The sequence below is a fragment of the Paroedura picta genome, chromosome 4 (genome assembly GCF_049243985.1).
Source record: "Paroedura picta isolate Pp20150507F chromosome 4, Ppicta_v3.0, whole genome shotgun sequence".
In the NCBI taxonomy this organism is placed as follows: domain Eukaryota; kingdom Metazoa; phylum Chordata; class Lepidosauria; order Squamata; family Gekkonidae; genus Paroedura; species Paroedura picta.
In genome coordinates, this window is record NC_135372.1 from 88,679,784 (window position 1) to 88,706,868 (window position 27,085).

At 42.2% G+C, this 27,085-nt stretch overlaps 1 protein-coding gene and 2 long non-coding RNA genes across 12 annotated transcripts in view; 2 read left to right on the plus strand and 1 right to left on the minus strand.

Annotated features, from left to right (window-relative positions):
* RNF220 (ring finger protein 220) overlaps window positions 1-27,085 on the minus strand; it is a 350,539-nt gene that overhangs the window by 18,349 nt on the left and 305,105 nt on the right. For all 9 annotated transcript variants that reach the window (XM_077334013.1, XM_077334011.1, XM_077334012.1 and 6 more), the window contains 4 exons: window positions 21,245-21,341; window positions 20,892-20,978; window positions 17,257-17,312; window positions 14,926-15,004 (listed from right to left, as the gene is read on the minus strand). In XM_077334013.1, coding sequence (XP_077190128.1) covers window positions 14,926-15,004; window positions 17,257-17,312; window positions 20,892-20,978; window positions 21,245-21,341 — 319 coding nt within the window. The remainder of the gene's footprint in view (window positions 1-14,925; window positions 15,005-17,256; window positions 17,313-20,891; window positions 20,979-21,244; window positions 21,342-27,085) is intronic.
* LOC143835796 (uncharacterized) lies at window positions 188-8,952 on the plus strand. Its single transcript, XR_013230351.1, has 3 exons — window positions 188-305; window positions 6,342-6,458; window positions 8,818-8,952. It is a non-coding gene; the product is annotated as an uncharacterized LOC143835796 (long non-coding RNA).
* LOC143835794 (uncharacterized) lies at window positions 14,947-25,364 on the plus strand. Of its 2 annotated transcripts, XR_013230346.1 has the most exons (4): window positions 14,947-15,028; window positions 18,616-18,769; window positions 22,488-22,524; window positions 25,022-25,364. It is a non-coding gene; the product is annotated as an uncharacterized LOC143835794 (long non-coding RNA). The 2 variants fall into 2 exon arrangements; XR_013230347.1 differs by lacking the exons at window positions 22,488-22,524; window positions 25,022-25,364 and adding an exon at window positions 19,580-20,321.

The following is a 27,085-nucleotide window of genomic DNA, read 5'->3' on the forward strand; positions in this document are numbered from 1 at the left end:
TTAAATATACATTTATTAACAAGGCTGGGGGGCATGCAGAAAGCAGCCAGTCTGAGCAAGTGCAACCTTTCCTCCAGCTGAGTCAGCATGCCAAAACATCCCAGTCCACGTTAAACAGTCCAAAAGACAACAAAGTCAGGGCTTCCTTGGTCTAGGCCAACTGTTCCAAAGCTCTTCCCTCTTATTATGTACAGTGGATTCTTGGAAGAGACTATCCCTCCGTCTCCTCTGGAACCATTATCCATCAGAGCATAGGCAGCTCTGATGCCAGCTTTTCAGAGTGAAGCTGTTCTAAGAGATTAAAGGTAAGAGTGATTTTATTATTTCCCATTAACAGGTGAAGAGGACAAGACTGGTTTCTCCACCTAGTATAGCAAAAAAGGAAAACCAATAAAAATGGGACAGATGCAACAACATTTTTAAAAAGTGGCTAGAATATTAGCCTAGGTGACATCTCAGCTGGTGAGCTTGATTATAATAAGGAACACCCAACATTCAGGCATAATTATGCGCCTCAATCCCCCCCTCCCCAAGAACAGGATATCTAATTTGGTCCTCAGAGGTATATATGCATCCTTAATTTTGCTTCTGAAAATTCCGTCTATGCTGCTCTCAAAATCCGTATCTCTCCGATGTGTTTATTACAACAGGGTACAAATTTCCTTCCTCTTCATAAATGGTCACGCTGTATATAACATTCCATAAATTTTTACAGCCCTCCTGTTTGTATGCAAGTTTGTAAAATGCATTTAGCTCTGATTAAATGCACCATTCATAAAATTTCATGGACTATTTCTGACACCTGATAACTTGACCTTCTCTCCTTCCCACATAGCCATTGTTTTTGCGTTTATGGGCAGAGAGTTTGGACAAATTCAGGATCTGTTCTCAGTTATCTACTAGTTCCTGCTCTTCCTCTCATTAAAAAAATGTTTAGTCCACAATGATGTTAAAGAAGACTAGATGAAACTTTCTAGATCCTTCCCATATTTGTTAATCTATTAAGTGATGTATAATGGACAGTTGCTTCTGGAATGACCCAAATAAGGATATGGGTGCATGACCCTGTGACAGACAATTAAGTCCATACTAATGTAACACAGTAACCAACAGTAAAGCACAGAGATGTATACTTAATTGCCACACATACATCATTACAGTCAGATGATGTAGCAACCCCAAATACAAGCATATAGAAATTACTTTAGGATACACTATTTGATACTGCAAAACTATTACAAGTTTTCACATATGACACTTGAATGAGGCAACATGTACTATTTAGTGTGTAGCCCAGACAGAAATGATAGAGCAGCATAAACTAATATATGCCCCCAAATCCACACAGCTCAGGGAGTACAGAATTAAGGTACAATGTCGCAATGCCCCATTTATTTGCATCTCATCTAGAAGCTGGCTTTCCCACAGCCAATGAGGGAATATCTTCCATTATATATCTTTAACCAACCTGGAAAAGGAATGCTGCTTCTACTGAGGAAATGGCAAGGATGCTAATATATTGTACTCTAAGAGGGGTGTCCTCCCATTTTGATTAATGTATGTTTTGGTAGCATAACATATTAAGAACACTGTTCACCTGTAATTACAGTGGGTGGCTTATTTTGGCAACATGCCCTAGCTCTTGGTTGCCAAGTAATGAATAATGCAGCGTTCCGTGGCCTAATTTCCATGTTCTCAACTGAAAATTTGGAAGATGTTGCATGCAAGGGTGCGCGCCTGCAAAGCAGAGACCTTCTGAGTCACAAGTGCCTCTATTTTATACTTGCTTGCACAACTTGTTAATGCCACCAGCTGCTCGCCAAATTTGGAGTTATCTGTTGACTAATTTAATCTTCATGTTAAGCAAAAAGTGTAGTGTTGCTCTACCCCGCAGAGGAATAGTTCTTCTTACAGTTGCATGCTCTACCACAGTGGGATGGAAGGGAAGCTTATTGCTACAAGAAAGAATTCTAAGCAGCATTTACTGAGGACCTGGGTAGAGATTCCCCAAGGAAGTTCCCTAAAGAAGAATTCATTATGCTGCTTTCATGCCCCTCTCCCTCTGCCGACACACAGCCCAAGAATGTCTCTGCAGAAGCAGAGAGTGAATTCACGAACTGGCATTTGGCCTCCGCTGCCTCCGGGACTTGCATGACTGGCCCGATCAAACGCAGACAGATGGCACCAACGATCAATGAAAACAGTACGAAGCCTCCCAGTCAGCACGATTAGAGGCATCTGTGGGGTTGTGGAGATCCATTAGCCACTGGGAAGGATTTGTAATTATTTATTTTAGCACGAGGATAGAGAAAAGCTGTGCTGACACCAAAACTCTAAACTCCATGACCAATTGTGCATATAAAGGATAGCTGGGAAACAGCTCCGTACAGCTTGGCATCTAACTGCTGACCAGCAGCATTGATTACACGCTCGTGTATTTCAGCCCATAGGCCTGCATTTGCATTGCCTGACAGAAATGTCGCCGCTCACATTCGTTGGAGAAGACAGTCCTGGATCTCTGGGAATTCATAAGACAAATACCAGCAAAAGGTTCACAACGTAGCAGGGTAGTTTTGAAGTGGAAGAGGGTATTCTTGCTGATGTCCACCACTTTAAAAAGGTTTGAAGGGCTACTTGAACTTCTCCTGCATGTGGGGAATATATAGCAAGGGAGTACTTGGCCTCTAAAAAGTTTTTAAAAACTGCAGCAAGAGTGTAGCGAGATTAGCTCCTCTCCACCACCCTGATCCCTGTGCAGTTTTACAATCAGTGATGTCATAGACACTAGAGCATCGGAAGCACAGAACATTGCATTTTCCCAGTGATAAATGAGTGCTGAGAAATTTCCCCACAGTTGCAGAAGTACTTCCTTCAGCATGGACATCTGGCTCCTCTGCAAGGGCTGAGTACCAACTGTAAAATTAAGGCAAAGACCCTCAATCATCTGGAAAGGCTCTGAGCTGGTCTCTCCCTTCATCCTCAACACAATAAGGCTGGCTGAAAGGCTATTGAAGGGTTGCTCTTTTGAGTGTCTCAGGAGCTGTGCATGACAGACAACCTCTGAGCAATCTCTGCTGATAGGGAAAAGCCTGCTAAAATCTCAAAAAACAGAGAGGCTAAGGAAGAGTTCCAGTGGTCAGAAGCAGGGTCTGAGTGGTGTCGTGCATAGCTTCTTGCCTCTACCCAGGAGTACAAAATGGCAATTCTGCAAAGTAATAAAATGCAAGAAAATTCTGAATGTTTACAAGTATTTTACTGTTCTAACAGTTATCAGATGAAATAATTAAAGACCAAGGGGTACACAAGGGCTGCAGCAGTGCCTACTCCACTGAGCAGCTGGTTCTGAACCAAGAGGTGGTGGTTTTGCTATGCTGGAATAAAGAGAGCCCGACAAGTCTCTGCTGAACAGAAACAGAGCTGGGCTGCTAAACTAAACAGCAACTTTCTAACCTGGCATCTCATCAGGATCAGAGAGAAGGTAGGAACTACACTGTAACCTACACTTGTCACATCATTTTGTATTAACAAGAACTGACTGTGCATTTCATGACAACCACAGAAACTTCTCCCAGAGAGATTTCTGGAGTTTTTATAAAGCAGTTAAAAAAATCTTGCTGAATGACTCTTCATGTGATTATATAATGGACTAGAGTCAGCATCAGTTCAACTAGCTGACCAGCAAGTTGTCATACTGTGAAGAGAAACCCTAAACAACAACAAATAAGTCAATATTACATTTCTGTTGATAAAGCATAAAAAATGCATAGCAAGGATTAGGAAAAAGAAGCAGATGAAAAGCTGCAAAATGTTCATGAGAAAACTGCATGTGTAGGAGGTCCCTGAAAGAGCAAAAAAAGCAGAAACACAAGTGAAAAGTGGCAACAGGGACCCCCATCACACTGAGCCCATCTTTGCCTGCTACTGTTAACACCAAACATAGGTAAAAGGGGGGAAGTGAAAAGGAATTGAACGGCACACTCCCACCCACTTTGGCCTCTGGTACTTTTCAATTCAACTGCATTTGATCTAAAAATTCCCCTCTGTCACTGCAGCTCCCCACTCAGTCCCACATGATGCTCCTCTAACAGGCACAATGGGAGAGGGGGGGGTACAGAAGACTGCAGCAGCAGCAGCAGCAGCAGAGAGGAAAGTCCCTGTTTATGCAGCACAGCTTTATTTGTGCTGTGCAGGATCCAACCCTAGACCTCCAGGTCCACCCTTGGCCCTTGCGTCCCCTCAGCTCAGGATCTCTTTATGTTTATGCTTGAGCCAGAATTTTACACTTGTGCAGTGTCTAATAAGACACAGTGGCTTCCTATGCTATACAGCGCAAGCAGAACCAGACACACAAGTGACCAATATTTGTTGGTCTCCAAGACCCATTGTATACTGTTCAGTCTGAGTTTCTGTGCAACTCCCTCCACATTTAGATTCATGAGTACTCCTTATATTGGATGTGGTGTACTACCATATGGAAGCCATGTAAATAAGATAATGCCCAGACTACTGGAGATGTAGACGTTAGCCCATCCTGTTAATACTACTCCCATGTCCAAAATCTCCAAATCATTTGCAGAAATTCCAATGCCATGGGAACGATTATCATCCCACAGAGTTCCTCATCAATTTGACAGGTGAAGAATTCAAAGCCTCAAACCGATACTTTGAAAGAATACATTACTGGATGTTATTCGGAAACAAAGACCAATCTGAGGGAAAGGCATAACACAGTTCAGATTCCTATGGTAAAATGCAGCACTTCATGGAAAGCTAGTTGTATTATTTTCCTAAGTTTGGGCTTCCTTCTCCTGTGGGCTAACTCCAGTATTTCACAAAGAATCATCATCCATCCAACTGAAATACTCTTTAACAGCCCATCAGCCTTGCCTTCTCTCTGAAATAGCCCAGCTGAGTACTGTGAAGTTGGTGATTTTTCCCCCTTCTAAGATGTCTCACTCACTCCATATGCTGAAGACTGACAGTCGAATTTCACACTGTGATAGCCCCCCATCGATTTTTCACTTGCAAGGAGCAACTTCACAAATTAAAGTTAACGGCATTGAGGAAACTTTGAAATAACTGGGAAAGGGGATATAAAGACGCCTGAACTGTACCCTCCTCGCTAAGGGTTCAGTTTGCTGGGGACGAATATGAGCTAAGACTTAGGGCCTTTTTAGACAATTAAAGTCTTCTAAAATGGGGAGCATTATGCAGTAGCATCAAAGGTCCACAGCCTTGCTGATATACAACACTATAAAAGGATCACTCCTGCAGTTGAGTGGGACAGTCCAGGCATATCCTATCTATGCAATAGTATAATAAAAATTATACACACCTTCAATCCACAAAATGGCGTGTGCAATATGAAGGAAGTAGATGCTTTTCTCTAGCAGTGTCACACTATCTACCCTCTTTGTTTTTAGCTCTTGTGTATGTCTACATGTCCTTTTACCAACTAATATAATATTATTACTTTGGCGAAAGGTCCTGCAATAGCAGTCTAAGCCCTAAATGCCAATTACAGGACTTCAGGCCCACATGTACTAAGGGACATGTGCATTATGGTAGTACACTAGTACTCTACAGTAGTACTAAAAACAAAATACACCTTAAGGACACAAAAAGGCATGGGACACGAGAGTAACTGTATTTGCACTACATTTGCACTACACTGTTATTATTATTATTATTATTATTATTATTATTATTATTATTGTATGAGTATTAATGGAGACTGCTCCATGTATTGTTTATATGTTTAATGTAAACTGCCCTGAGCCTCCGGGGAGGGCGGTATAGAAATATAATAAATAAATAAATAAAGAATACAACATGAGCCTCTTGTGGTGCAGAGTGGTAAGGCAGCAGAAATGCTGTCTGAAGCTGTCTGTTCATGAGGCTGGGAGTTCAATCCCAGCAGCCGGCTCAAGGTTGACTCAGCCTTCCATCCTTCCGAGGTCGGTAAAACGAGTACCCAGCTTGCTGGGGGGTAAACGGTAATGAATGGGGAAGGCACTAGGAAACCACCCTGTATTGAGTCTGCCATGAAAACGCTGGTATATTCTCAGCCCACATTTCTATGTTAATATCTGAATAAAGATGAACAACAGAGATGCTCCAGCAGAAAAGACCCCCTCCCCCTATGTGAAGGATGACTCCTTGCACTGAAGGAAGATTCAACTGAATAAAATTCTAGAATCCAGAACAATGTTCTGTTTCCTTGCCAAGGTAATGTAACCTCATTTCTTACGATAGCCTGTAATCACCATCCGCACCTAATGTGTCCAGGGTGACCTGCTCCCTTACTTGGCCTCCCAAATCAGTTACTTTTATGTTCTCAGGTGGAAGGATGAAGTTCCCTCCTATAGTGGACTGCTACAAAAGCTTCAAAACTCAGTGGGAAGCAGAAGCAAGCAAAGGAAGCAACTCAAAGCATTAATTGAAAAAGGGTATGTCAGGTGAGGATCTTGTTCAGGAATGGCTCTCTAAGATTAACAAAGCCCATTTTTGCTGCAAACTTTAAATTTTATGTTCAAAAGACTATTTTACAAATGTATTATTTTAAGACTTAATCTGATTGCTTTCAGCAGAATTAGAGTTTGTCAAGGGAAAAGACAAGGACAGTGTGGAAAGGCTATGAAGGGCAGGACTACAGAGAAATGGGGAATGGAAGATTCAGACTTATTCAGAGCCCTCTGACACTGCCTAATCAACCTACCATATACCACCAATCTGAAACCTAAAAAAACAAAGGAGTGCCGGTTTCCATGCACCAAATTTCAATATATGCATAGTCACACAAGTAGTATATATGTGAACTTGTAGCAAAAAAAGTTAGTAAATCACTTACTGTAATCTCAAATTCTACTCCAACCCTGCAAATCCTGCACATGAAACCCTGAAGGTAATATCAAGAAGTTAATGACCTCTGCTAACTGAAGTTTACATTTTGCAAATAGAGTCACATACTCAACAGGGCAACTGGGACTTTTAGATGTAAACAGCCATGCTTGTTACTGTTATTGAATATTTATTTTTGGCATGTGTCTGCGCTTTCTGTTTTTTAACCTATTAATCCCAAAGCATTTATGGAGAAGTGCATGCAGAGAACAGCTTGATGAATAATTTTTTATTAACAGTCTTCTGCTTCCACACAGTATGCTGAATTGAAAGCACAGAAATCTGATTTCACCCTGTACGGGTTTTTGAGAATGACCTGCAATAATATTCTGTACAAGATTTGCATTCCATTTTGCTGTCTTTACTAGGATGCCTCAGTAGCTTTCTGCTTCAGCAGTAACAGAATCTTTAAAGTCGGACATATTTTGCCTCTCAACTCACTCTTTCTCATATGAATTTTAAAGTGATGAAGATAAAATTCTGTACCCAAACAGCTGTATTAATGTCCCTTGATGAGTGAGAGCTCAAATATGGAGCATTACTGAAACCTGGCTACAGCACAAATAAAGATACGAACATAGTGTGAGCAGGGCATGAAATGGGCAACTGAAGGAACAGGATGGAAAATTAAGCTATGGGTGGAAAGGGAAGGGATATCCCCTCCATTTGAGTCCACTGGAACCTCCTCCAGCCTGGCCCAGCAACGGACACGCACAAAGCATCAGGGATCTGTTCTATGTGTATACGCAGCAACTTATCATTTTAGTGGAGGAGCCATAGTATGTATGGATTGGGTCACTCTGCAGAAATCACAGGGGCTACCCTATGACCTTGAGACTCTTGCATGCATCAGAGCAGACGGATATCTGTATTGTAGTGACTGTATAAAAATATTAAAAGTCATTTCAAGATTCATAAAGGCAAAAAATGAGATATTTTCAAAGCAAATAGCATAGAATCAAGAAATGTGCCTTTGCTAAAGGAATATAAAATAACCGTTGCCATGTCATGCAGCTGCATATATGAAGATGCCCAGCTTTACTTCTGGAGTGGCCTGGGGGCGAGGGGAGTCTCTCAAGTGGTTACATACATGCACAGGCACAAACACCTCTCCCCTCTCACTCCTCTAAAATCCAACAAGCACCTTGCCAAATCAACCATGAGGTGCACAAAGAGTTCTATAAAGAAGATAATTATAAAGGGATTTAATGCTCGGCGAGCTCAAATTGCCAAGGCTTACGACAAAGGCAGTGCACATGCTTACTTAACTGGCCCAGAGCCCTAGCTTTGCTCTTATGTAAGCAGCACAGCCAGATCTGTATCCCAAATGAGATTTGTTTTATGGAAAAGAACAGCATGGCCCCTTTGCTCCTGGGAATGGCAGCCACAGTCCCACCTCCCTCTAGTTTTGCTCCATTCCTGATTAATGATCTTGTCTGCCTGATTTATGACCCACCCTGACAGATTAGAGTTTCCCTTTCAACCGCCCCCCTTTCCCCCCACAACCTCAGAAGGCACAGCCACACTCCACTGGAAATATTAGAGAATTATTAAATAAACATTCATACGTCATGTCTCTTCCCATCCTGAGCTCATCGTAGTCAACACTCAGCAGCCCCAGCCTGTTTGCTTTTCATGCTGACAACAAACAGCTGGAGTGATTCATGGAGAGGCTGGCTACAATGTTTCATGTCATATATCATGCTAGCAGGGCTCCCTGCCCCAACAGAGATAAACTGATCAAGCACAACGGGCTGGAATGAATTTATGACAACACAAAATTGAGGAAAACAAATGGGAAGTGACCCAGTGGGCCACTAACCCAGACTCGTTCCCTGGCCTGCAATCTAGTTTGGTGGCAGAAAGCAAAATTGAACATTGGCACTCTGAATTAAGAGGCTGGCTTCTTAACCCCAGGAAGCCTTGATTTCAAGATGGCACCAAGCTACGTGGCCTGAGTCCTCCAGAGAGCAAAAAGAGGCGGCGTAGATTTGGCAGCAGCCTGCACACAGGTGGGCTACTCCAACAGAGCATCACTGCTAACAGCCAAGAAGATTCATGGACTGGGCGCTGCAGGAGGTAAAGCGCTAAAAGTGCTAAGAAGGGATGATGAATTTTAGGAATGCACTTAGGAGACAAGTGTGACATTAATTCCACAATAAGCACATGAAACACACACAAAAATAGGGAGGAGGGGCAATAAGAGTTAGTGAGGGAATACTAAACAACAAAAAAGTTGTTATTGCTGTTGGAAGATGACAGAGAGAGGTGAATCCCCCTGGAGAGGGAGATCCCAAGCTCCAAGGTTTTGGTACCACAACCGAGAAAGTGCTTTCTTGGGTTGCCACCTGTCTAGCTTCAGGAGGTGGGGGCTAGGACTGGGCCCTAGTTGGTATACCTGAAGCAGGGCTCCTGATCATGAGCAGAGTGGTTAGATTGGTTCATATGGTAATACATAGTTTCCAGGTATGCTGGGCCCAATCTATATCCACTTGAAAGGTAAATAGCAGCACCCTGAATAGTGCCTGTAAGCAGTATCAATGGACACCGCTGGAATATCATGGTCCCTATGGTCATCTCCAGTTAGCCCACTGCACAAAAGGGGGCTTCTAGATAATCTTCAAGCCCATGTAGAGTGCACTGCAGTAAAGTAATATAGATGTTACCACACTGTAATGGCAAGATCTTTCCTGTCCAGGAATGGCTGCAGCTGGTAAAAGGCTCCCCTGAACACTGCTGCCACCTGTTTATCGAACAGGAGGTCTGGGTCCAGCTCCCCCAAGCTGCAACCTTTTGCCTTTAAGGGAATATGACCCTATTCAGAAAAGGAGATGACCCAGTTCCTGGTCAGACCTCCCTCCCCCACTAGTAGCTTCTCAGTTTGTTCCATACTATGACAAAATGGAAATATAGGTAATAGTGGAGATTTGTAGGAAGACATGTATGCACCAAGAAAAGCTGGGATCATTGTTTGGAAGAAAAGAGCTGGCAGCAGCAAGGCTTAGAGCCTGCAGCCATATGAACATCTGTGTGCATCATTCTTAGATATCAAACTTCAGAATAACAAAGTTCAAGTCCAGCAGTTTTATTCAAGGTATAAGCCTTTGTGTACATGCACACTTCTTCAGATACATTCAAACTGGAATAACAAGTTTAGCTTATAAGTGAAGGCTTAAGGGGGTGGCAGGTTACAGTGGATGAGCGATAGGGTTGTGTCCTGCATACTGCAGCGGGTTGGATTAGATGATCCATGAGGTCCCTTCCAACTCTATTATTCTATGATTCTAACTTCAGGGGAAAACATTATTTCCATAAGCCTCCAAAACTACATTCACTATAAATGCACCACAAAATCAGAGTCCAGTTGCACCTTTAAGACCAACAAAGATTTATTCAAGGCATGAGCTTTCGAGTGTAAGCACTCTTCCAGAGACTGGACTCTGATTTTGTTGTGCTACTTCAGACCAACATGGCTACCCATTTGAATCTATAAATGCACCAGACAGAGAAGGGAAGAGATTCCAAAACTTAGGACAGCCCTGTTGCTTACAGGCCGTGCCTACCCTGGCTCCCCCTTGCCCCCTTGCGCTGCATTCACTGGCTACTGCACCAAACTCCTTCTTTTGATGGGGTCTGTAAAGGTGGTATAACCCACTTCTTGAATATTCACAGAGGGCAAACCCTGGGAGATGAGGTCATCTCACCACATAACATAAGTCAATTAGATATAGCAAAGGCAAAAAATGCATAATGAAAAATTGAATCTCATATTGCAAACTGGGGTCTATAATAGGTGGGTCCAAGTTTCTGAAAATCAGATAATTGTTTTAAGCCCTGAGAAAGCTGCATAGTGGTACAGCCCAATAATTCTTTCCAGCCCCATTATTCTCTCGGAAACATGCTAAAGCAGTTACGGCCTTGTTAAATATCTGTCAACAGAACCAGTCTCAACTAGGGATGTGCGGCTCGGCAACCTTGGCGATCACCGAAGTCCAAGGTGGCACGTAGGAGACCAGTGCCATGGCGTGGAGATGAGGGGTGGTGGCTGCCGTCGCCCCCTCCTCTCTGCTTTGTGGTGCTGGCCTCCTACACAATCCCTCGGCCTTCGGTGATTGCTGAGGCAGCCGAGCCGCACATCCCTCTCTCACCACAATCTAAATCCTATTTTAAAACCTGAGCATTTTTCTGGGAGCAGGGCCTCCCAAATGGCCCTCTCCAGGGTTTAAGGTCTAAAGTGTCTCTCTACACTACATCTCACAGGGAAGCAAGAATGAACTTCAGAAGAGCAGGGCCTTTTCTGTGGTAGACCTGAGTTCTGAACATTCTCTCTTGGAAGCAGAGATGCGAAAGTCAGGAACAAAACTGGAAAAATTTGGAAAAACAATTTCTCCCCCAAAGACTGTTTAACATTTTTCAAGTGGAAAAAACTGGGAAATTTGGTGGAGCAATGTAAAAAAACCCTGTTTTTGAATGAGTGAAAGAATTTTTCAGACAAGGTTTTACTTTAAATGCCTAGCATGAAAAATGCTACATAAGACAATAAACATAACTAATGATAGTTCCTCTGTATTCTCATCATCATCATCATTATCATCTTCATTTATAGTACGCCTTTCTCACTGGGACTGAAGGTGTATATATAATAAATAATAATATGACAGAAACCATTCTTAGATCAAGATGGTAGCAGGGTTAGTCTGTAGCAGTAGAAAAGATCAAGAGTCTAGTAGCACCTTAAAGAATAACAAAATTTGTGACACAGCATGAGCTTTTGTGAGTTACTGCTCGCTTCTTCACATAAAGTATCGGCCCAAATTTTATTTGTCTTTAAGGTGCTCCTGAGCTCTTGATCTTTTCTACAGAAACTCTTCTGTCAATCAATAAGTCACTTATGAAGTATGATCAAAACAGTATGCTCCAACCGCAAATAATTTTTCTATATTTCATATATATGCCAGAGTGTATTTACTAAGTTATGTATTTTATGTTGCTAAAAAGGTAAAGGTATCCCCTGTGCAAGCACCGGGTCATGTCTGACCCTTGGGGTGACGCCCTCCAGCGTTTTCATGGCAGACTCAATACGGGGTGGTTTGCCAGTGCCTTCCCCAGTCATTACCGTTTACCCCCCAGCAAACTGTTTGATAACGCTTCTTCAGTTTCAAGTGGCACAATAGTATTTTATGGAAAGAAAAATGCAATCTCCTTCAGGAAGCACAGCCACTGGATTTAAGCAATGTTTTTCTCACAACATTTAATCTAAAAGCAGATCCGGAAAGACATCATGGAATTCTGTGTTCAGTAAAGGGTAAATAAGAGATCTTAAATGTTACCTGTCTTATTACTGTGACAGTTTACAAAATGAAGTTCAATACATTGAGATTGAGAGAGACTGGGGGTGGGGAGTCTGATCTGAGGCAGGAAAATGTCCCCCCCTCCCAAGATAGGAGTAACCAGCATGTTTTCTTCTAAGATGGCTAAGTCTCTTGGTATGCAAGAGATCCATCTACAAGAAGTGCAACACACACATTCCATTAACTTTCAGCCCAAGTACATTAGCTGTGCACCAAAACAAGGACAGTTTACTGTATTGTATTAGCTAATTAAAAAGATACTCTCCATGCCTAGATTTTGTTTTGGAAAGGGGAAAGAAAATGAATGTCATTCTTATAAAAGTAGAATCAATAAAGAGAATCACTGCTAACTCCATTAACCATTGTTCTAAACGGACAGCCCAGCTGACACAGGTGATAAACCATGTGCTTCTAAACACTTTTTAAAATGCTAATCAGACATTACATGGAGCTTAACACACCAATCAATAATACCCAGATTTAAAGCAAAAATTAAAGTTATGAACAGAAGAACGTGATCCCACAGAGAGCTTGCCACGAGCACCACCCAAAACAAGAAAAATGAAACCAATTTAGCTCCAGATTAAGAACCAGGAACTGGAGATGAATCAATTTAGCTAGCTGGGCTGGGTCACCATATATCATGGGTTGGCAGTGCAAGTGGATGCAGCCAGACAGTAGAAATAAAAGAACACCTTCCTTTTTGTGGGCCCTGAGGTCTGATCTCGGTTATCAATTAATTTAACAGAGGCCTTCCTTTCACATACAGCTTCCTAGCTCCTTAACCATAACGACACAAACTATTTATCACACACAAATCCCTGAGGAATGGGGAGTAAGCAGCAGGAACCTTTATTTCTGAACAGTCTGCTTTCTACTCTCCTCAGAAGTTACGGACCTTTAGCTAAAAGACCCTAGCCCCTTTTCCACAGGGGACTTCTGAGGAACTAAGGAAAAAATGCTGTTAAATGCAGGAACAGATATTTAGAAGGCTGATTTTTTTTTAAAAAGTGGAGTAGCAGTTCAGTGGCCATGTGTAATTTTTGAATTTGAAAATAAACTGGAGTTTATTTTCAAATTCAAAAATTACACATGGCCACTGAACTGCTACTCCATTTTTTAAAAATGTCCCATGATGGGTCACAAGCTGTCAAAAAGAAGGAACAACGCCATATTTCATTACCATAACTACCATCTGAAAAGAATTTGAGTTCTGCAGAGATGCACTGAATAAAGCTTTTTAAATAATCTGATCAAGAGGATGATGTCGATTCATCATCTGGACGCAAAAGTCGTAGAATGTGTCAAAGCTTCTCAGCTTTCTCATGTTAAACAGTTTCAGTTTTGGAGGACTGGAAGACAACTTGAGTGTCACTAACCTATACTGCTGAAAAGGACTGAATTGCCCTGTCTCCTACATGGAAGGCAGCACTTGTCGATTTCAGAGCCGAGAATGAAATATACAAGCACATAGCATTGGAACAGAAACAAGTTCAGTGTGTAAAATAAAACAATTGCTAAACTGAGCAGGTGGGATAAAAAATTAAAAATAAATATATTTTACTATGACAGTAAAATTTCAGAAATTAGCAAGCAGCTATTTGAGTTCCCCAGAATCCTTCATCAGAATAAAGATTTAAGTAAGCCAGGGTGAGAGAAAGATGGTATTAGGTCTTTTGTCTATTTGGCTACAGTCTGGTGCATAGAAAGTGTTGTCAAACTTAATTGCTGCTAAATGCTAGGTACAAAAACAATGGATTGCTTGGCTTTAATTGATTTTTTTGTTGTACCTAGGACTTACAAACAATAGCAAGTGTCCCTTTAAAACAATATATTATTTCACAAGACTTCCTGTGCTTCATCTGAAGGCTGGTGCGATTTGCAGGCAGAGGGGCTTTCCCCACCACATCCAGCATCTCCTGTCCCCTTTTTCTGTTGTAGCCCAGTTTGTATATATTTTACATAATATCCAAAGCCTCAACATATCACTTTGTTCACGCTATTATTTTCAGCCAGTGACTTTATCAACTATACCGAAGATTTCAAATCTATATAGCACACAGACACACACAAATATCCTGGGATGTCACTACACACAGCACTGCTTGATTGCAAGACACGGCAATAGTTATGTATCACTCTGGATTCTACACTTTGATGCTGATCTGTCTTTGGACTTTCGTGCACCCAAAGGAAGATGCTGCCCTATGTAATTCATTCCCAATGTAAAGAAAGCTTAAAATAAACCCCGTCTCTTCTTGAATTGAGGCTGCTAAAACATAACACATTCCAGGGGGAAGAAAAAGAGCAGTGCTTTGAAACTAAGGATAGTTTAACAGAAGGAGAGAACTTTTCACCATACTTTTTTTAAAGCCACAAAAACTAGAGGTGGAGTTAGCAATGAAACATGAAAACATCCGACTATATTTAGATCAAAATACTAAAAGGGTGTTTCCCTGCCCCTTTCTATGATGAGGAATTTCTACAATGTGAATAGAGATTGTGCCCCTACTGTTGAAATATGAGACACCTATTTGATTTTCAGCTACCCAAGTAGTAGAGAGTTTATGGCAAAAACTTGAGAAATGCAGCAAACACATGCAACTTAATGGCTAATATCTCTATTAGAAGGCTTGTACCATAGCCAAGGCAGCAATGCCCAAGTCATACTCACTTTTCTATGTCACTGTTTTTGCAGGTCTTTTGCATGGGCTCCTGTTTACTGCTCTCCCCATTACTCGTTGATGGCATTTCTGCAAAGGAGAAAAAGGGCCCAGGTCAGTTAAGGGCAGATTTCATTAAAGTGAAGTCCCACTGTAGCCAAAGGATTGATGGACTTTTTCTGAATCGGTTCCCAATTCCAGGAACTGTACAAAGAATATTCAAGTTCACCCAATTTACAGGAGTATCACAATGACTGGTATTGCTACATTAGTGTGTATTTCTGACTCTCTCAATGTGGCAGACCATCATGACTCATTGTACAAAACTTGCAACCATGGACCATTCAAAGGCACACGACTGGTTGTGGATGCCTCCTTCCTATGTATTGCTGCTCCCTGAGCACTTAGTACTGGAGCACCCAGAACCATCATCTTTTTTCAATCTTGTCAAACTAGAAAAGGATGGTTCCTGAAAGTAATTCCTGCGGAACAATTTGACAAACATTTTTTGGTATAGACAAGTCCCATCCCCCTTAACAATGCTGTGTAAACTACAAATCAAGATACATTTATCCACTCAGAGGTCACCTGCCCATTTCAGGGCAGGTCCATTTCTGTAGCATTGCAACAGGAACTGGTTTTGTTTTCTCATACTACATTCTGCAATCATGTGAGGAATAGCATCAGAAAACAGCACTAACAATTCTAATGGGGTCACCTATAAGTGAATTTTTCTCCCAAAGAATCTTCCCCGCTTCCAGCCCCAGCTATCTTTATGGTACTTTACTCTCCCCCACCATAAAGTTGCTGTATCACAAACCAAGAATCAATCAGATGATGGCAACTGTAGAATTTATTCCCCATTTCAGTTCAAAATATTTCTAACAATTGCTTGCTCTGTCTGGTTTGCCTTTGAAAGTGTTGCTCAGACCAACATGGGCACTCCCCTTTATGACTTTTTACTAGCATGCACACTACAACTTAAACTATACAAATATCACTTCAGAATGCTTACAAATACACCCCTCTTGTAGTGGGGGATGGGTGGGTTTTTTTCTGCCATGCTGGGATTTTTTAATGTCTTTTAACAGAGTTTTTAAAGGGGTTTATAAGACTTTGTAACCCGTCACGAGCCAACCCGGGAGTGGCAGGGGATAAATTGAAATATAATCTTAACGCTACTTGCGGCGCCATGGGCGCCGCGGACTAAATAATGCGTTAAGGGCTGGTGGGGAGGAGTTAGGGCGGGCTCTGTCCGGGATGAGGAAGGGTGCCAATTGGCCCCTTCCTCGGACTGACAATCGGAGGGCCCAATTGGCAGGCGCCAAGCGCCCTCCGATTGGTTGCCCTCCGATTGGTTGCCCGCCGGCATGCCGGCAATTGTGAGCCGCGCACAGCGGCTCACTTGCCGGTGGCCTGCCAGCTTGGGGGCCACGCACTGGCCCGCTAGCGCCCGCTGTATTTCAGCTACAGCGGGCTTGATTACTAGGAATAATATAATGAGGGCTATAGAATTCAGTATAGATTGGGGAGATCCCTGTCATGAAGGTCACCTTATGTACATTTTTTTCCTGGATTCCTTATTTTAGATAACAGAATAGTAAGACCAGCAAGAGTCTCTTGTGGCACAGAGTGGTAAGGCAGCAGTCGTGCTGTCTGATGCTGTCTGCCCATGAGGCTGGGAGTTCAATCCCAGCAGCCGGCTCAAGGTTGACTCAGCCTTCCATCCTTCCGAGGTCGGTAAAATGAGTACCCAGCTTGCTGGGGGGTAAATGGTAATGACTGGGGAAGGGAATGGCAAACCACCCCGTATTGAGTCTGCCAAGAAAACGCTAGAGGGCGTCACCCCAACGGTCAGACATGACTCTGTGCTTGCACCTTTACCTTTACCTTTTAAGACCAGCATATATATCAAGAAACAGGTATTACATTGTATATATAAGGAAGAAAAATACTCTTGGATTTTCAGTAATCCTGAAATCAATCCCAATAACAGAGAAGTACCACATTTCACATATCATCACTCAACCAAGAAGAATGAGGTACAGTAGGTTAGCAACAGGAATGCAAACCAAAAAAACACATTCTAATTTTCCTGATTCCAGTGTTTAAGTTGGTTCAGATTTTTTTACTGGGCAACAAAGAAAGTACCTGTTTCCAGAACCACAAATAGCCTGTCAGGAGGAATTCCCCATCAAAGTCTCAATCACAGAAAGCAGAGTTTATTACGCTCCTTAGAATACCAGGTATGGTGTGCACAGGAAGTCTAGATGTTCATACACACTAAAGATTTATAATATTGCAACATTCAAGCTACTTACATATAATCATCTTACACTCACCATCACTTGCCCACTTAGAGAATTCTGGTGTTATTCGGGTACTAGGTGTGCCACCACTGGGAAGAAAAAAAATACAGTAAAAATAAATCACCAGGATAAACTCTATATTTATATCCACCTTTACTAATAAGAACATAAGAGAAGCCATAATAGATCAGACCAATCGCTCATCCAGTCCAACATATCACACAGTGGCCAAAATACAAGGGCCATCAGGAGAGATCCACCAGCATGGCCAGAACTCTAGAAGCCCTCCCACTGTTGCCCTTGCAAGAGCCAACAATACAGAGCAGGGGTAGTCAAACTGCGGCCCTCCAGATGTCCATGGACTACAATTCCCAGGAGCCCTTGCCAGCATTCACCAGCGTATGCTGGCAAGGGCTCCTGGGAATTGTAGTCCATGGACATCTGGAGGGCCGCAGTTTGACTACCCCTGATACAGAGCATCACTGCCCCAGAGGGTTAGTTAGGTTAGCTTAATGGTATTATCTTCTCCAAGGGCTGACTTGGTACCTCCACGTTTACCAGTCAGCTTATTGCTTGTCACTGATCTGGCCAAGTTCTAAATGCTTCCAAGACTGGCTTGGGTCTTTGCCTGATTTGCATATAATATTCTCATTGTTTTGCTCTGTCCTTTACATCAACATTTACCATTATTCTGCCTACTTAATGGATTGTCTTTGCCCATCTAACAACCTATGTCCAAATAAAGCCACCTAAGGCGCAACCAAAGTGGACTTGATATGTTGAGGGCAATCTTGATGGCTTCTGTATTAATAGCCTGGCTCATTTGTAGAACTACAGATAATATAACAACAGAGAGAAACACTGTGGTTACCATATCTCCTCTTACAACATTTTGTTGGTATAGGTTCCTGGCTTTACTGGTGATCAGAGGTGGATGAAACAGCAAGAAGTCAAGCAAAGCTCTAATGATATGATCCATTTACAGCAGCCTTTCTCAACTTTTTCACTATTGAGAAACCCCTGAAACATTCTTCAGGCTTCGAGAAACCCCAGAAGCGGCATGATCATGCAGATTATAGTTGAGAAGCATAGCTGTGATTTCATGAAACCCTGGTTGGTTTAGAGTAAAATGCTACCAGTGGAAAACAGGGCTACTGAGAGCAGTTTATACCAACTTCTGAACTAATTATTTCTCATTACTTTATGAAGAACACTCAAGGTGTTAATTCTGTCCAAAAAAAGCTATAGAGAGCCAAGTGTAGTACAGTGGTTGGAATGCTGGACTGAGGATTCAGTCTGGCATTCAAGACCTCACACAGTCATGAGGCTACTAGAAAGACCTCTACCTACTTATGAGACATAGGAATAATGATGTATCTATTTTCTATGCAGGGCTCCAGAGATAGAACTACACCAAGGACTGTAAATATTCTCCTCACCAATTTCAGTCTACTCTGCCACACCTCTTTAACAGTCATTTAGCATGGAGCTGTCCACCAAGAGTACTGTTCTTTGATGGATGTTAGAACTGGCTGTGCACTGCATGGTATGAATATTTGTTTATTTTATTTATAAAACAGATTTGGTGTCTCTGGATTACAGTTTTTATGATGCTCAGGGTTTTTTTATTCCCCCCACCCCATAATTATCAGATGATTATGAGTCCCCTGTGAACAGGGGGGGTTTGCATTTGAAAAAAAATGCTATGTTACTCTGAGCCAATGATAGATTAAATTAAAACTGAGCTTCACACATCCAGAAGCCCTTAAAATCAGTCATATGGCACCCCTGATTATTCAAAGAACAATCTGCATTCAGATGGATGTTCTCAATAACTATGGAACTTCCTTCCACTTGTACAAATTCTTGATGTCTAGGAACAACTTCACTTGTTTTACGTTACTTTATTTTTCAGTATCTGCTTAAACTGCTGTTACCCATTTTGGGCTCTACGAATGGAGCACTAGAAAAGTTCCAAAACATTTCAGTTTCTACTTTTCTTTGAAGCATTCAGTATTATTTATTTATTACATTTACATACCACCCTCCCCCTAGTCACTGTCAATTCAAATTACTGAATGGATATAATCTGATCCAGCCAGATAAGCATTTTTCTGAAGTGAACCCTGATTTCAAGCCATTCTTTGCAACAAGCTAAGCAGTAGGAAAACTTTATTTCCCTCTTCTGTCAATTGTTTCAACCTTGACCTCTAAGGCTTACTCTGCCTAAGAGAGTAGGCAACTCAAGTGTTGTTTCCCTGCAGGGCAAAGGGCTTTGAAACCCAATTCATTTTTTACCTCTCTGTTAACACCCATTTGGTTATTTGCCTGAAGCGCTTTCTATGGTTTTCTGCAGTGAGGCTTATACCGAACTACAATTGTCAGCTTACAGCAACCTAGAATACCAAAACCAGTGCAGTAAAAACCTCCACTTGTCAAACAGTTCACCCTGAAGACTTCTGTACTCAACTGGTTTCCAGAATGTACTACGGGATTAAATTGCTCCTGCTACCACTTGTTATTAGCCTAATGAGTCATATTTCCTATACACAACTGGCCCCTGAAGTGAAATTTTCCGTGGTATACTGTTATCCAGGAGTGGAGTTAAGCCTTCCTGTGATTTAAATAAGGCAGTCTGGGTAAGGAAACTGTTGGGAAGCAAATTAAAGGGCCATGAGCTGAAAATTCAATATGAACTCAAGGCTGGGCAGGCAAGAGATACAACAGGCAAGAGATAAAACCTTAGACACCCAGCTGCTGATACTCAGATCTTATTTAGACGAGATATAGAAATTGGCATGCCTGTACTTTTGCCTCAGATAATCATGCAGAACACAGGATTTGGGAATGTGCATACTCCTAAAAATTTCAGCACTTGCTTTTATGCTGGAAGAGCTTATTTCTTGTTCTAATGAATGCAGAGGTGACTGACTAAAAGTATGAAGCTATCTAACAAAGACGGAAACACCAAAGGGAGCTCTGTGTGGGGCTTCGTGTTGCGAAAACTAACCTCTACACTCACTGCACCACTCAAAGCACAAGTCAGAGGAAGCTAAGGATACTTCAGCCCCATTCTAATCAATGAGACAAGCCCTTAAAAATTGTCCTTGATGTTCTGGCTTCAATGGGATACAAGTGTGCTTAATTGTGTCTCCAGTATTCCTGATTCTTGTCCTCTGCTTATCTACAAGAGAAGAGACATCTGTTTGCCATTACTTCTTATGCTCTGCTCAGCTCCTTTCAAAACTATTTCATGAAACCCAGATTTTAGATTAGTAAATTAAGCTTGGTTATATAAATCAACCTAATTTTTGTACTTTATGAAAGAACTTTGATAATTGTACTTCCTAGTACAGAAGTTTCTGTGTGCAAATTTAGTTAGTTGCAGAGCTAAAAGGAAGCATGGAGAAAAAACTGCTAACCAGTACAGTAATAAAAATAAAATTGCCTTTGGTTTAAATGTAACCAGGGTAATTTTACGGCTTCCTGTCTTACAGATAACCAAGCTCTTGGCTTATCATTTCCCCCCAAGTTCTCTTTGCCATACTCTGTTGTGTGTTGTACTGAGCCAGGCAGACACCTGCCATGAAAAATCCCACACCACTCAACAAACACAGTGAAGCATATCCTCGCCATGCCCCTGGCCAATTCTTAAAAACCACACTTACTTTAAGACAGCACCTCGAAGCGCCTCTCTCTCTTTAGCTTCCCCTGGTTCTTCTCCAGTACATGGAATGATATCTGCTTCTGTGTATCTAAGCACAGAAGGTCAAGGAAAACATAACATGGTGCAACCTTTGGAACAAGTGAGCATTTATTCTAAGCCATCAGGGCAGAGTAGCCAAGATATCCTTGAAGAGATAAGAATGTAAGAAGAGCCCTGCTGGATTATCCTGCTCACACACTGGCCGGTAGTTTAGATTCAGTTTTGAACTGGAGCATGCATAGGAGGAGCTGCAAAAGTTTGAGCAACCTGACAAAGTTGATGTTGGTGGGAGTTCAGAACATATAAAAATGATACTGTGGTTTCCCGTATTCCAGTGTGTCGTCTCCATCCACATCGAGGTCAGCATCACTGTCTGGATTCTCCTTGCCGCTGCACATGACAAACCCAGATCCTAAAAAAGAAAATGTGTGAAGCACATCTTACAAGGATCTCCAAAAATAAGCACACAAAGTCTAGAAAGGTCAGCAACACAAAACTTGTGGAGGAAAGGATGGCACAGTGGAGCATACATAAGTGGTTGCCTTATGCTGCATCAGGCCACTGGTCCATCAAGGTCAGCGCTGTTGAGGGTCCTGCCTGTGGCTCTCCAGGATCCTGAACCTGGGGCCATCTGCATGCCAAGCAAATCCATGCTCATTTTAACTAGGGTTTAATCCACATTTCCTTAGCTTTAACGGTAAAACATATTAAACAGATTTAAAACAAAATTTAGAACTATGTTAATGAAGAGCAGGTTTATTGAATTCTTATAACTTTTCTCAGTTTTAGATCTGGGAAGGGATACGACCGTGAGGAATGACAGTATAATAGTGTGAGGAATGAGAAATCTGCAAGACACAAACTGAAATGGGACAATTACTTCAAGTAAAGGTTTGGATCCAGTTGTAGATTCTGACTTATGGAAGAGGGAGTTTTGCAAGTTCCCCCTCCCACTGCAGACTCAAATATGCTCCATGCTGTTTCTCAGGGTCAGAGCAGCATTCAGGCTGCAGTAGGTCAAGTGAGAAAGACTTGTTCTGTTAACAATTACTTCCATCAGTGAAAATTAGTGCTGGATCCAACCCAATGGCTTTGTGAAGTATCGAGGTTTTTGATTCCAGTAGCACCTTTAAAGCCAGCAAAGTGTTTTCAAGGTGAGCTTTTGTGTGGGTGCACACTTCTTCAGATACTATGTCAAAGCAAAGCTAAACATAAAAACAAAATGTAGTTAAAAATGAAGTTCCAGAGACTGCTTCTGCTATAAACTTTCATAAAATTGAATTGCTTGCCACCTGCCTTTACCCACATTGGATTAGCTAGCTCACATTAATCTGACTATAATGAGCAGAGAGCAAGGGGTACCAATATGCAGTATGGAGCCTCAAAGAAAGGAAAACATTTCTAATTAAAAATGTACAAGTAAATGATAAACCCTATGCTATAAATCAGGGGTCTCCAAGCATTTTGAGCCCATGGACACTTGGGGAATTTTGAGAGGGAGTAGTGAATATCATGTCAAAATTGCTGCCATATAAGGCAACTAAATTTGCTTCCACAGGAGGTGGAGTCAAACAGAATGCCTCCCTCATCACAAGGTAAGGAAGAAAAAAAACCTGGAGGAACAGAACCACACACTGGCTGAGGAAAGCCCAGGGGCAGCTACAAACAAGCCCAGCCTTATAATGGCCCTGTCCGCTTTCTGAAAGGTTTGGTGGGTGTCAAGGTAAACTTGGCAAGTCCTCTACAATTACAAGGACTAAAAAATAACCAACAAATTCTACATTCTGTAACAGCTACTGATTTCATTTTAACATGAAAATGTTGACTCTGACATTCTACTAAGGGTAGCCAATTAAACTTAAAGCCTAAGTTTCACACTCTGCAATATAGCTGCAGACACATAACAGTTATACTTGAACTATAATGCATAGCTTGGTAATGTGGATTGTTAGAATGTGATTCCTGCCTTGTTTGTCTACTCACATTTGTATTATTTATTTTATTTATATTTGTGCTTGTTGACTGCCTCTTCCAGGTCTAGCCAACCTCTGGCGGTTTACATAAAAATCTAATAAGGGTAAAGATAAATGTATCCCCTTGTGCAAGCACCAAGTCATGTCTGACCCTTGGGGTGACGCCCTCCAGCGTTTTCATGGCAGACTCAATACGGGGTGGTTTGCCAGTGCCTTCCCCAGTCATTACCGTTTACCTCCCAGCAAGCTTGGTACTCATTTTACTGACCTCGGAAGGATGGAAGGCTGAGTCAACCTTGAGCCGGCTCTAATAAATCTAATAACTCCACGTAAAAACAGTAAACAATACAAGATGGTGGCACAAATCCCAATCTGCAGGATATCCCCAATTCCATCCCTCAATCCCCATTCACATAGCTGACAGCTTTCCAGGGGGCGATTTCAAGTGATATCTGGCTGAACAAGACTTACCAGGCCTGTATAGGGAGGGAACTGCTCTTCCTAGCCTGGCCTCAATCAAATGCTTGGTGCAAGAACTCCATTTTGCAGGCCTTGTAGAACACTGATGACTCTGCCAGGGCCCTTGGCTCTTCCGGGAGCTCATTCCACCAGGTTGGGGCCAGGACCAAAAACCGATGGCTGGACCCCTCTTGGACCTGCATATTCGCGGCCCCCCGATTATTGAACCTCAACCCACCACTATATCTCCCTGGGCTCAAAATTGCCGGAATCCCCTTCCCAGTATTGCTCCCTCCCAGGATCTCCTCGCCCATTTCTCCTGGTGGCTCCCCCATTGGGCAACAACTGTCCCAATGGGTCCAATAGTCGAGGTATCAGCCAATGTGCCAGAAGATTTCACATCAGGGGGGTCAATCCTCCCACTCCTAGCCTAGTCTTAAATAACAACTTCCCAGCTGCACTAATTAAAGACCACCCCTTCCACTTGACCCATGCCCCTGGGCTTGGGACCAGGATCCCACCTGTCTTGAGGGGCTCTCCTGGACAGTCCACCCAGACCTAACCTAACTAACCTCTTTAACACTATTCTATTCTAAAATGAAAGACCACCAGTCCTCCAGGTCTTTTTCAAATGTCATGGATCAAATGTCATGGAGTTTTAGCCCCCTCTACAAAGGCTCACCTTTTCAGTCCATTACAATAGTTAGGGTAGCGATCCCCAACCTGTGGGCTGCGGACCACATGTGGTCCTTCGACTAATTGGAGGTGGGCCCCGAAGGACGCCTTCCCCCCCCCTGGCCCTTTACTTCATCCCCCCCAGCCCTTTACAACACACTTCATTGTTGTGGCATGTCTGTATCTTATTTTGAAGGGATGTTTAAACATTACCATAGCAATCAGAGAGCGCTAGGGCAGTGGTTGAGAGTAGATGAGTAAACTACCCCCCCCCACTGGGCCTCAGTAAAAGGCATTGAGTGGTCCCCGGTGTTGAGTGGTCCCCGGTGATAAAAAGGTTGGGGACCACTGAGTTAGGGGATGAAAATAACATCAAGAACCTGCTTAAAGACTGGGATATCCTTCACAGTTGCCAATAGCACTAATTTATTGGTAGAGGCAAACAGTAACACAGATATTGGCCTCCGCCAGAATCTTACCTGCATCAGACACTATCATCTCTCAAAGGCCTAGATATTAAGCATAGAAGATTCATTCTTTCCATTTCCCTGTGACCTAACTTGACCTTGGGGTGATCCAAATGCCATCTAAATGAAATATATCCTGGGAACATATTGCCAAAGTTGAGGGTGTAGAAATCAACTGACTGAAAATGATACTTCTTTTCAGTAAGATAATGAAGTACAAGACCAGGTGCAAACTTTCAAGCAACCTGAATTCCAATCCATATGCCAAACAAAGCCATCAGATCACATCCAAATATTTGCAAAAGAGCTCTTCCCTCTGCATTCCTATGTGCTCAAGAAATCTGGTTCAGATGTTAACAGCGAAACCTGAGTAACCTATATTATTATTCCAATAAGAATTGTGGAATATTGGTCGTCTTAAAAAAACAACAGGGAATGTTCCTTTCTATTTCAAAATGATGCCATAAAGAAGCATCATAACAAATACTTGGCTCATGTACCCCCTTCTCCCCTCACAGGGTGCATCAAGTCCAACTGAACAAACTTGGATTAATTTCCTTGCTAGCTAGGACAAGGATGAAGAAGTTACAGGATGAAGATAGCAACAGTCACACAACATCAAAACAAAGCAAGGAGGCAGGCTGATCTTATCCCATTTCCAGAAACATCTTTAAAAAGTAAAGATTTGTCAAAGAACTTCTGTGGAATGTTGTACTTGGCTCAGAGATACAAGAATCTCTTTGCCCTGATAAGGAAATCCTCTACTCTTCTATGACTGGTTCATATTGTCCACTTTCCTTAGCTTGGCTACCCCTACCCAGTCCATTGTATCTCTTATAATACCTCTGCATTGCATTTATTGTGTGGCTTGTCAATGAAGATTCTAAGTAAATTCTGCAGCCAGAATATTATGGATTAAGACAAAATTGCATTAATTAATTTGCATTTATTCTCTTCTCCTCCATTCATGTAAAGTTGTATTTATTCTAATCATGGAACTGGAGACTTCTTTTCTCTAGAATTGGGAGTTCTGCCCATGAATTAACAAAGAGGTTAGTACAACTGCCCAACAGGCCTCATTTACTTACATTCTAGTGAACTGATGTTGCCAGAGAATGAAAAGGATGTCTGTAAGGACCACTACTCAAGGCAGAAAAGCTTCTTATGCTTCATCAGTAGTGCACAGCTGAAGAGCCATGGGTGGCAGAGGTGGCCTAGAGTTCTTAGCGTATGGAACAAAACAAGCTCATACACCAACTGGAAGGCTTGACATATAAGCTGTTACTATCCTTCAGCTTTAGACAGTCACGGATCCCTGCTCTAAGCTGCGGTGAGACTGAGAGAGGAAAAGATTTTAATTTCCAAGTTGCAACCAAACCTACCAGGGTCTGCAGAACTCTAAGAATGGCCCTACATGGCTGAAACTGCCTGTATGGGACTCTTTGCCCACCATAAGGATGGCTTGAGGGCCAGTTCTAATAGGGTCAGGGCTTTAGTTGACCCTTCCAGTTCAGCTCATTCAAATTTCTTCACTGTACTGAGCCAGCAAAAACACCACAGCAGCTGTTCAAATATTTGACGTCTGAACTGCCTGACATTAATTATTCATCCCAGGCTCATTCAAACCAGATTTCTGGACAAGAGCTGTTACAAATGGATTAACTAAGGTTTTGAAAAGCAAGAAGACCTGACAGGATCACACCTGCTGGGTGAATATACATGCACATACACACACATTTGGAAACGTAAAATCTTTGGTAGAAGCACAATCCTATGGCAGGCATGTGCAGAAAAGTGCAGAAATCCAGCAAACCCATCCCTGCAGCTCTTGCCAATAAGACATTCCATTCCAATATATACAATGAGTTATATGCCCCCAAATTAACAAGAGGAGGAGGAGCTATACTATGTACTAGCCTACCAGACACCATTTAGAAAAGAGGCAGGAGAGCTTCCTGCAGAATCAGGATGATCTTGTCAAAGAAGGCAATGGCAGGATGAGATGCTTCTGGCAGTTTGCAGCATGGACTACTCAGGAAGCGATCCCTGTCCCACAACCAACTGATGCTGTCAACAAGTGTTAGAGGGAATTTTAACTTCTCCAGCTGTGACTGTGCAAATTCTCTCACTTGAAAATAACAGCCATTTTTTTGAGGCTTCAATCACGCTCAGATTCTTCTCAAGCTTAAATAGAAGAGTTGGTTTTTATACTCCACTTTTTCACTACCAGAAGAAGAAGAGTTGGTTCTTATATGCCACTTTTCTCTACCAGAAGAAGTCTCAAAGCGGCTTACAATTGCCTTCCGTTTCCTTTCCCCACAACAGATACCCTGTGAGGTAGGTGGAGCTGAGAGAGTTCTGACAGGACTGCTCTGTAAGAACAGCACTAACAGGACTGGAACTAGCCTAAGGTCACCCAGCTGGCTGCATGTGGAGGAGTGGGGAATCAAACCTGGCTGGCAAGATTAGAAGACACCACTCTTAGCTCAGGGCAGGTAACAACAAGAATTAAACAATCATTTGGAATATAAAATCACATAATAAATATAAGCAGTAAAACATTTTATATTTCAGTAGCCTCC